General features: G+C 39.3%; 1 protein-coding gene across 1 annotated transcript in view; it reads right to left on the reverse strand.

The window, feature by feature from the left end:
• Nucleotides 1-12,532, reverse strand: part of LOC111874583 — a gene marked incomplete at its 5' end in the record, with an annotated part of 144,065 nt that overhangs the window by 28,468 nt on the left and 103,065 nt on the right. Inside the window, one exon of the mRNA XM_023870196.2 lies at nt 1,008-1,088. Within this exon, the coding sequence (XP_023725964.1) occupies nt 1,008-1,088 (81 nt within the window). The remainder of the gene's footprint in view (nt 1-1,007; nt 1,089-12,532) is intronic.

Consider the following 12,532-nt stretch of genomic DNA (forward strand, 5'->3'; position numbering starts at 1 on the left):
AGGTATACGTGTAAATTAGGATAAATTTTCCAAGAACTGACTGATGACGAAAAGACAGTATGGCTACTCAGCAACGCAACTGTGTATACAGCACTACAAGATGTGTTCGATGGCAGTATCATTAGTACAGGACTGTGGCCTCCAAGATCGCCGGATCTCAACGTTTGTGACTTTTTTTCTCGAGAAACCTAAGAGGAAGAGGGTACAGGAGTACACCTCGCACTGCCGAAGCTCTCCAAAACAAAATAAGGAATGTGGTCTCTTCGATTTCAACTGAAGAATTTCAGCGTGTATCGTTGGGATTCTTTCGAAGTTGTAAGGCGTGTTTGAGGACCGCCGGTAAACACTTTGAGCATTTTCTTTAACAGCTGGAGATTTTACTTCATATTTTAATTTTCGGTTTCCTATGCTACTTGAACAAAGGACTTCAAGCCACAGAACGAGGGCAGGTATTTCAGCAATGGTTCTGAGCTCAACTTCATGCGTACCTCTTCCGGAAGGTGTTGACTAGGGCTAGCGGAGAGTACGAGGGGCAAAGCCGAGTATGTAGCCGCTCTACCTGCGGCGGTACGAGGTTTCTTCTTCTTGTGAACGCTCAGTGTTTGTATCTTACGACAGACCAGAATGGTTAGGTACATCAAAAACAACAATCGAATTGATATTTACAATAGGCTATGGAGGATATGAAATGTGTTGAACTAATCCCTTTGTACTCTTACAGCTTATGATGGCCTAAAATAAGATAAACAGGATTAGATAAGTGCAATCACCTAACACATGACCACTTTGTAAGAGATTATTATTCAAAGACAAGATTTCTTCCGTAAGTCGATATTTTGTGTTATAAGAATGCTCTAATTTATTGTGTTTAATATGTGCAATAAGTTTTCTGTTGAAATTTTACATACGTGTCACTCTAATGCTTGTGTGTCGCTGGCATGCTATGGTGTGTGCATAAAGGGGCATCTAAAGGGGATGGAGAGTCAATGCTACTATCTCTAACTTACGAGAGGCCTTCCCCAATACCAAGACTTCACTTTCTGCGTCCAGCCTCCCAACTGGGAGCGCAAGCCGTCGAGGTAGCCGCACTGAAAAACGCATCCAATTAGCAAAACCATCCATCCAATCAACATCGAACCCCGCTGCCATATAGTCGGGTGCAGATTCCAGTAGGTCCATCATTTTTTTTCTTTCGATTATTTCATGGCAGAAATGAGCAGAATATTAATATTTTCTTTAAATTCGAGACAGGTAGTTCAGTATGAAATGTGAGTAGCGACACAAATATAGGGGTGTCCACCTTTATTATTCAATAAAATAAAACAGTGCTGTGACAGCTAGTGTCTGTGCAACTCATGTCCCGCTATTCTAGGAGAGTCATGGAATGTACCGTGCCAGAATATAAGGACCACGAAGACTTCACGCTTTGATCGTTTTTTTTTTTTTCAAAAAAAAATCCCTCTACCATTAGGCTTGGAGATTAAGGAGGAGACAGAACCATTCCAGCATTTAGGTTATAAATAACAACATTCTACCGGATGCTGGACCATCACCATGTAGTTTGTACCCTACGATATAATTCAATGCTCTGTTACGGCTCATAAACATCGAATTTATGAAAACAAATTGGCGTATCAAAAAATCGAAGGCATAAAACTATGCTAACGTTGAGCCCTGAGAATAAGTTTAAGATGTGATTTCTAAAAGCTTAAAAACAAACGCAAAATTTCATTGGGCCCTCTATCCAAAAGTCATCTGATTGTTTGAAATATGTGAATTTGTATAAATAAGATCTAGCAGTTTGTAACGATGGTACATCAGTACAAATATTGTGTTTCTGGACACTATCAATCGTCTTGTCTTTATCTAAAAGCACCGTCCTGTTTATTTTTCAAACCAGAACCTTTGGGAGACAGAATCCAGTCTCCGAAACGTTGTGTTTTGAAAAATAAAGAAGACGGTGTTCTTAGATAAAGACAAGATGAAGGATAATGCCCGTGAAAATATTTGTACATGCGAATTTATGGTATCAACAGGATTATTATAATAAGATAAATTTACACATAGTACTTGGCCCTATTCAGCAGTCTAATAATGACAACTCTACATGTCCTTCGAGCAACTAGCAAGTTATATCAAATTCCTTCTGCTCCAAACTTTTCTATTTCTCATTTGATCACTTTTATAATAGGCAATATTTCAAGTAAATAGAACTCGACTTACTTGGACACCCCTATTTTAGTTTTTCCATTGAAGCCCTGCCAAAGTGAAGGACTCTTCTTGCCACTAATATCAGAGGGAGAGGAAGTACTGGTCAGACTGTGACTGGAACTGCCATCTATAATATAATTTCTACACTACACAACTTACCTATTACAGACTAAAACTAGATCACTCACAAGCATGGGACTCAACACAAACTACAAATTTCGACAGATATCGATTGTACAGACATTGGGGCCATACCATGTCGGAAATCGATCCATCGTCCATCTGCTCACAGCCACTGTTCTACAGGGATTGCATATATGACAGCGTGTACAGAAAGTGTGTTCCCTTATGAGCTCGCTATTTTCAATTCACGTTTTCGGTAAAAGTGTAAAAACCCATGATTGAATCTGATTTCGTTCTTCAAGGAAAATTTGTTACAGTTTGCCTAATTGTATCTGATTCGCGGAAGCACATTTCTATACACCCTGTCGGAAGAATTTTGATTTCTAATGCATTTCTGCTTATGTCAGCCGGAAACTGGAATAACAGGATTCTTATGACCTGATTAACTGGGAGCATCTATGTAGCACGAGTGTCCACTTGGCTGTGAGGATTTGATTCTCTAGTAACATTTTGTTGGTAACCATGGAGGACTGTCTCCGAGAGACCAAATATTTAAATGTTAATACAGTAATTATCGTGGAATGCAATAATATTATGTAACCAGGCTTTTCTAAGATATATATATATATATATGCTGTTTATATTATGCGGTCCACTGCGCATTTGAACCACGCAGCCCAATTAACCTCATAATATAAACAGCGTGCATTAACCATTGGCTCCCGACAACACGAAAGAAGAGCGATCTATTCTCTAGGAAAATGGTACCATTACGGTACTAACACGGCGAGCCAATGCAGCAAACAGCAGAAGAAATTTGACGAAGTCTACGCGTGGTCTAATTCAGTAACAAGCAAGAGGCTACTCGCAGCTCATAACGTTCTGAAAGATCATTTTGAATTCATTTTTAAATATCAGATTATGGATTTAAGATCACCTAATTGTTAAATTTGGTTTAACCTATTGTTGTGTATATGAGTTATATATACGATTTTTATCCTTATTTTACTGCTAATTTTAACCAGTATCTAGTCTAGATTCGTCTAGTTTATGAACTGAATAGAAATTAACTTGTAAGAACAATTTATAGAAATGGGAATGTTAACGTTGCATTTCGATAATAGTATGTAAGAAACTTGCAGCATCTGAAGATGACCCGTTTGAGGTCGAAATATGAAGTGCGTGCTATATAAATAAATAATGAATTATTGTTCGGTTGACGGTAAAAACTGTGTATGTTCATTGTATATACGCAACATATGCAATTCTTAAAAATATCTTTTAATGTGGCCACCTTCAAAGCATTCGCCTTGTGACAAATATTTTACTGCCTCTGACATGCGTGTGAATGTTACTGGAACAAATTTTCATAACGTCTTTACAGAACTACCATTAATTTGTTCTGAATGTCTTCGAATGATACATAAAACGAAACCCTTTCAATGTTTTCTTTCCTTCCAGAATACTTATTTATTTACACGAGGCCAGAGCAGATGACTACGGTGGATGTTCATCCCATTAGTACGCTTATTTGTTTTATTATATATATATATATCACTTTATTCAAAGTAATTCTTAAGAAGACGTAACGTGGTGATATAGAATTCACTCTTTCAGTCATAGTTTTGATATTCTTCGACGAATTCGCTACTGCAAACGGCCCAAGACTTAAACGTAGAGCACTTCGTAACTGTTTCAGAGGGACGAATTCCTTTGATACCAAAGAGTAGATCAACTTGGTTACATCCTTCATTCTGACGGTTGCTCTTATTTTGAATGCGAGGCCGCACTTTCCAATTTGAAGCTTTGATGCACCGCTTCTGGGTCCTACTGTAATTTCGAGCAAATTAATTTTTTCGGAGCTCTTTGACAAACAAACACAATACACTGTGTGAGTAAAACTCTTCCCTCAACCACATACAATGATTGTAATATAGGCCTAAACAGTAATCATTTTCATGGAGCAGGGTAACCTAACTATAGACTTGTATTTGGGAGGTGGTCGGTTCGAATTTCAGTCGGAACACTAGCCATCCTGACCGAAGTCTCTCTCGGTTTTATTTATTCCCTCCAAGAGAATGCACGTACAATACCTCGATGAGGCCATTACCACTTTTTTAAAAATCCTTTCCAATTCATCATTTATTATTATCCTAGCATTTGATGCTACACAGGATGTAACTGGTAGGTGGGGACAAAAATCGGGCACGGGTTACACTTACCAAAATGAGACAAAATGTCCACATGAACATGTGAACGGAAATATTCATTTTGTGAGTCATAGCCGGAAGAATACTGTATACAGTTCAGCAGAGATGGTTGCGATTGATTGACTGATTGATGATACATGTCCTCCCAGATCTATTTGAATTTGTACCAATGGCAGTTAACAGGAATGTGGTATATGCATGATGGCGCTCCGGCACATTTCAGCCGTGCTGTACGATATGTTCTCAATAACACCTATCATAACGGATGGATAGGTAGAGGAGGCCATGACTGAATTCTTATCTGAACAGCAGCTTATATAGCGTAGCGGTATCCTGGGAAAATGTCTATTGAATGCTCGTATCCATGAACACGCCTGTTGATTCCACAGAAATGAGCTACTTTCCAAGAGTATACACCTTTCACTCTCGTATCCGAGAAAGCGTTTGTTTAATACCCAGCAATGGTTTGTGTCCAAGAATCGTGTTTGTGAACTCGTTTCCTAGAAACGGGCCTACATGTCACAATGTACGTGTATGTGTCAACAGAGATGCTGGAACAGAAGCAATTGCTGCAAATGGATTAAATACAATCATAACAAATCACAGATAGGGTAGCCCTGTCTGGAAGCAATTTAAATTTCAAGGTCTCGCTATCGATATATCGAATGGAAATTCTCCGTGGGCCTACTGTTTTCTTGCACAATGTAACTAAGTAGATCGTAATACTCCGCTTCGTACACAAAATTTTCTTCATGAGTTCTTGCTAATTTTTATACCTCACTGTCCTTCGTGTTCATTTATTGCGGATACAGAAATTTTGTTTGAAACATAATCACTATAAAGATATCAGCTGTCCAGGGCCAACAATTATCTGCTCTTTTCTGTTGTTAAATAGAAACCATATCATGAAATGTTCAGATCTTAACAAGGTTGAGTCAACCAATTTGCGATTCTAGGGCTGATCAAGTTAGATTTGTATGTGATGTGTAGTGAGAATTATATTGGACCGATTCAAATTAAAATCAAATTAGTGCCATATCATTTAGTCGACCCCAATACCAAATTTAGAAGAACATAAATTTCGCACACAAATGTGCTTTTATTTCACGATCTTCGTGAGAAAACACACAGAATCCTTTCATCTTTGTAATGGGGCTAGGATGATTAGTATACAAGTTTTACTCGACATGGGGCCAACATTTACAGATGACAAAGCATACTCACGACAGGAAACTTCTAAGAGCAGATCTATCTCTATCGTATTACTTGAGGGCAAACTGACAAAAGGGCAATAAAATCCTCGATATAGAACTGGCCTTACTAACTCTTATATAGAAAGCACGAAAATATCTGTGATCGAAACCTGTTTTATGTAGGGCAACTGTTGGGAATGGGGGCAGCAGTTAGTAAAGGGCTCGACTACCGTCGCGGATTCACACTCCCTTTCACCCTGCCGTGTGGGTGAGAGCTGTCTGAAAAAAAGCAATTTGAAGGCAAGAGCTACGGATAAAATGAAAGGCATTTGTTCTATATACCAGCGTGTCCAAACTTTTTAATTGAGGGTCATTCATAGCATTCATGCTATGAATTCCAATGTTAACACAACACAGACCAGAGAGGTAGTCCACAAGAAGCGTGTCATTTGGCAGAACCGAAGTATGAGAAGGGCTCTGCTTTATGGGAAACGGACGGAAAGTAGAAGACGACGACAATGATAATAATAGTAATTCTATTCAAGTAAGTTCTTGGTTTATTTACGTCCTTGCGTAAATAAAGGCCAGTTATAAAGTAACCACGAACAAAACACACACATACACACAAAGAAGACAAAACAAAGCAGCATGTATGATTTTTACAATAACCATTCAACTGGTGCAAACACGTCAGCCATAATGCAATGAGAATAAACATGTTTACATACATACATTAATCCAGAGTACTGTGACATGTCAGCGCATTCCCAGACAACGGCTCGATAAACACCCCGTGATACGCGCACGCAACAATAGGACTAATATTTATAGCTCGTTACTAGGAAATAGCGTGCCAATCGACTGACGAGATAGCTATCATGTGACTTGTTTTCTATGTGGTCTGCGCTACGCAACAATAGAACTGTTTTCTTCGTGGTCCGTGTAGCAGCTATATAACACGAATCCGCTTGCTGCAGCTACGGAGGGTCCAGGGGAGTTCAGGGCATTTGAGAGTCAAGGAGGTTTGAGCAGTTCAGAGTACATGGACGACAATGGAGCGCGTTCTTAGTGAATTGTGAAGATTAAATACAGATCAGGACAGAGGAGTACAGAGTGACTGAAGACGAAATAAAAAGAAGGCTTCATTGTGACTTGAATCGCTAGTTTCTGTGTTGAGATCCGTCGCCAGGACACGACTAGTGAAGACGAAGAATCCTAGTGCGTGTGCAATGGTGAGCTGTGAATTGTGTAAATCAGCGATAGCGCTGTATTAATTGTAATTAGGAGAGAGAGAGAGTGTAACAGAAGCGCTAATAAGTCCAATCATGCGAAACAGAACCCGTTATCTTCGTCACGCGTACCCCCATACACGTGACAGTACAAGAAGTATTTTGATAAATAATAATGAAGTACAAATTATAAAATATGTTTAAGAGAAATAGATTTGGTTCCAAATATGTCAGCATCCCCAAAAACAAAAATAGCAACTGAAGCGTATCTAGCAGGGAGATGATTTTTACTAGAAAATGAGACATTGAGCATAGGTTCTCCTATATAGGGAGCAGGAACTCCAAGACTAACAGTTTCCAAAGAAAATGGACAGAATTTAGAGTCATGGAAATGAGATCGTACGTTCTTTTATGTGAGGTGTGCAATTTTAACTGCTCTGGAGCATAAATGTAACTGTAATTGACTTCGCGAAAGAAACGATTAACACAAAGAGCTGCAAAATTCTGCTGCGTGCGTTTATTAGTTTCGGTAGATCAAATGGAATTCCAAATAACAACATAATAATAATAATTAAAAAAATAAAAAGCCGAATTCTGTGCTTAGTATTAGGACAAAACGAGGGCATATAAGGAATGCTGAGGTGAACATCTACCTATTCACAGACAACACACTATCAGTACTTGGGCCACTTTTGATACCACGGTGAAGAGAAAAATCCGACCACATCTAGTGTGAATCAAGCCTATTTTTGACCCCAGAATTAAATTAGTAGTCACTCTCTAATAATAACATTAATAATGATAATACTAGTAATAGTAATAATAATAATAATAATAATAATTTTGCCCGTGGTTCTGTATGAGTGTGAAACTTGGTCTCTCACTTTAAGGGAGGAACATAGACAGAGTGCTTGAGAACAGGGTGCTGAGGAGGATTTTGGACCCAAAGAGATGAGGTGATGGGAGGTTGGAGAAAACTGCATAATGAGGAGCTTCATAACTTGTACACTTCTCTAAATATAATTAGAATGATCAAGTCAAGGAGGATGAGATGGGCAGCAGGGCATGTAGCACGAATGGAGGAGAGGATGAATGCATATAGGATATTGGCGGGAAAACCGGAAGCAGAAGAGCACTGGGAAGACCAAGACGTAAGTGGGCGGGCAATATTAAAATATATCTTAGAAATATAGGATGGGATAGTATGGATTTGATTGATCTGGCTCAGGATAGGGACCAGTGAATGGCTCTTATGAACACGGTAATGAACCTTCGGGTTCCATAAAACGCTGGGAAATTCTTCAGTAGCTGAACAACTGGCAGCTTCTCAAGAACAGCTCAGCTCTATGAGAGAGAGTAATTCCTTTATTATAATGCCTGGTTTGAGGTTCTCACAGCGATCACTATGAAATCTTCTGGTTTGTATCGCCGTGCAGTTCGGAGGAAACCTGACGCTTCAGAGGACTTCATCACATCAACCTTCAGGGTCTAAAAGTAAATGAAGTAAGAAACCAGCAGACGCAGGCTAATCTTGATGGCTTACTTTTCGACCCTGAAAATGGAGGCGATATGTTCGTTTCTCCGAAGTAGACAGCGTTAGTACCCAGGCGATCGTGTTGTGGTATTATGACTCTTAAGGAAAACAACGAACAGCTCGCATATAACAGGCACGCACTATTAAGAGTATACAAAGCTATGAAACATAGTTAAAACAGCAAATTAACAGTAACAAGAAAATAAATTAAATGAAGAATGAGAAAGAATGGTCTGTAGGAAAATATTGTTTATACCAAAATATTAAAATTCTGCAGAAATGTTCCCGACGGTAGAGCACATGGCTCTTGAGAATTTTATCTAGACTGACTCAATTCCATGTATTGAGAAAACGAATCAGAGTGGGAAGTAGATGGAACGTTCAAACAATCGCATGAAAGAGGTAATATCACAGTTGACCTGTAAAGGTGCAAGCGAATAGCTGTAGCTCTGGTACACGGTAATATTGTCTCCAAATTTGAATATGGCGAAGGGACTGCAATTTCTTTAATTTCAGAGATGTATTTCCATACGTGCTTTGGTTGAATCCTTAAGTTCTTATCCATAGATTCTAACCACACGAAGAGTTTCTATATTAATGGTTAACCACATTACAACAATGGGAACATATTTTACAGGGGTAACCAAATCTTGATTTCTTACGTGTATCTACTGAAAAATTAATTTTCTTATTAATAAGATATTTAAAAAATTTTCAAGAACCATTTCGAAAGGCAGAATTTTTATATTATAATTATGAAATGATCAGACAAAGTGGCAGTGATATTATACAGGGCAGAGTCGACAGCATTTTCGTTAAGGACAAATAACAAGTCAAAAGTAAGCAAATCATCGTAAAACAATATATTAATTCCACTGAACGTAGTTACGAGGAGGAATAAAGGAAACATGAAGTAGTGTACAGTTAATTTAAACCTGAGGGCGATGACTATCAGGAGTGACCACAGGATCGTTATAATAGTTGAAATTAATGATAATTACTGTTTCATTACAGCTTTGGGCATATAAAACTCGAATCTTCCGCTAAATGACAACCTGGGCATATTCCAATGTTCTGTCACGAATTCTCGGTGACAAAAGGGAACTTCTGAGAAAGTTCTGAAGTTTTCTCTCATTTATCTGAAGAGAAAGTGGCACATCATTCTGTATCACCATTATTCACCAATTAGACAGTTTTGTAATTGCCCTTGTCATGCTACCGCCATTTTGTACTACAAGTATGCTAGGGCAGAGGTGAGCGAAATTCTTCGTCGAAAGGTTGAATGTTGAACGGCACGTATTTTGCTTGGCCGGAAAAATCGCATTATGACAATGTGGAAATCAGTACTTTAAGTATCTTCAATATAAAAAAAAATATGATTATTTGAATTATAAGATCCATTAAAAATTCACTGAAATAAAAGTAACAGATGTTGCTACTTACAGTTGCTGGCAAGTATTTCAATATTTGGTATAATGTTGGTGTGGCAATGCTCAAAACTAAAAACAGACGCACATCAATCTCCCCTACTCTTTAATCTGATTTTTTCAACTTCGTTTAAAAGACTGTTTATTCACAGTTATATGCAGGCGAAAATGTGGTAACATCTTGTTTCCAGAGCCTATGAATTTCTGTAATTAGAACCACAGAGCAGTCCAAGAGAACAACGCACTTCTCAGAACAGGGCTTCTCTCACTCTGCGGCCAGTCAGATTCAGCTCAAGACTGCCTGGAGCCCTTCCAACATCAAAGGAGAAGGAGCAGTCAGCACTTAATTTCGTTTTCTTCGTCCTTCAAATCCTTAAATCGTCTATTGCTTTTCATACAGTTCGCCAAGAATGCTACTGTACTTATCGGCTGCGCTATAACTCACACGCGTTTATCCTCTTCGTGGAGTAGAAGGTGAAGTTATACCTGTGCTTAACTAACTAAGCACTATGCCATGAAGGCGTATGGGGCAGTGGATGTATAGATCCACAATTTCTTGACCTCGGCACTAGTTGGTGAGTGATCAGCTTCGCGTCCCGGCCGCGTTAGTCCCGGGGAAAGCCCCTGGTACCCACTGGATAGGAGGTTTGGTGGACCCCTTAGCCGTAATGCACGACGTGAAGAAGAGAAAATTCTTGACCCTGTCGGGACTCGAACTCTGACCCCTCGGTCGTTCAGCCTGTAGCCAGTCGCTATACCGACTACACTATCCAGGTCCGGGTAGAACATGTATAAATACTGGAGCATGTAAATCCGTTGCTGGGCAACGACCGCGAGATAAATACACGAGAATCGTTACTGATTAACTGCTTCGCAACAATTTCCCACGGCAATGGTTGAACTACGACAATGAGGAAAGGTGTTCTCTGCCTAGTCAATATGTCCAGTATCCAAATCCTCTAAGAGAGATCTCAACTATGTGTGGTTGGTGACAGTGAATTGGAAATGAATTGGTAGGGAGCGGTAGTGACATATTTGGGGTACTGTCTCGGGGACTGCCTGGATAACGTGATAATCTCGACCGAGATTCGAACCAAACATTCCCGTACACAAGTCTAGAGCACTGCCGCCAACAATATCCGTCATACGAAATTCACATGACCCATGCTTTGAACTCTGTCTGTATGTAAAACTGTTTTGCAGAGTACCTCTCAGTAGATGATTGAGTGAAGAAATTGTTCCCAATTAGAATATATTTCATGTGTATCCATTTGGAAATAACCAGGGAATTCGCTGCCGATTCAGTGAACCAGTTTATATCATTCAGTAGTTGTTGCGACCCGTTTATACAAACCCTCATTAGTTACTGTGCCTTTCATAGCTTCCAGAGAAGTTATTTCGTAACGATACCAAATCTGTTGTTGTCTTAGCTGTAAGTATATCACAGTTGTCAGTACTGCCATCCAACGCCATACAGAAATATATCGTCATGTATCCTGGTAACGCGACATGTAATATGGGTTCCGGATTGGATGAATCGATTTATTGGAAATTCGCCAGGCGGAACTACAATCAGTTGTAGCACAGTCTTACTGTAACTACAGCACTTCGTAACTACGAACAATGATAGAACCACATAAACTAAAGACTTCACTTCCGACTTTAGACTCCGTCTTCAGTGTTCTGTCCTCTTCTCTCGTCTGTTGGTCATTTCTCTCTGTGAGAGATAACCTTGAATACGGAGATTGTGTCAGCTCGAATTAGGCACAGAGTCTACATCTTGCATCCCGAATCCTACATCTCAGGTAGAATATTATTAAGTGTAAGGGTGACTAAAGACAGGGTTCGGATTGGTAATTGGATTTATTGGATACTAACAGGTCGTAACTACAATTAATTATTATACTACTGCTGACTTTCGCACTACAAAGAACTCCACACTAATCTCTTCGGTCTATCTCCACTAATCTTCACGGATTTATAACACAGGAACTATATAAGTCTCACTAAATCATACAATCCCAATATCACTACACTACAACTTACATAAAGTCTTCAAATCACACATTAAATCCTTACAGACTGACCTCTTGCACTCTTCTGTAGTCCTAGTTCCAGTTCACTGTGAACTTACAGGTCACGGCTCTCATTATACAGCCGCTGAACGGACATGGACTACAGTAAACACATATCACGTTATCGCTATCCAGCCAGTCTACTGGCGCGTCTGTCGGATCTGCGGAATATACAGCATCATCTATTGTTGCGTGTTTGACCATGTTTACAGAGCTGTTGTCTGGCAACGCGTTAATCAAATCTGTTACACCAGTGGTTCTCAAATTGTGAGGCGCGACCCCCAAGGACAGCGCGAAGGTCTTGAAAAAGGGGCGCAACATACTTTCCTACAGATAAAAATTAAAACTGTCCTAAATCAATTAGAAAAGCAACAAAAAATAGAAATACATATAGAAAAACTTTTGATGAGTACAGGCTTTAATTATCATGAATTTCAAAATAACTAATAATTATTCTCTTTACTGGCAATTATAAAACGCGTATGCCAGAGACAGCGTTGATAGTTCGGCAGCAGACGTATCCTATCCTC

Source organism: Cryptotermes secundus, unplaced genomic scaffold (assembly GCF_002891405.2).
Source record: "Cryptotermes secundus unplaced genomic scaffold, Csec_1.0 scaffold1296, whole genome shotgun sequence".
Taxonomy (NCBI): domain Eukaryota; kingdom Metazoa; phylum Arthropoda; class Insecta; order Blattodea; family Kalotermitidae; genus Cryptotermes; species Cryptotermes secundus.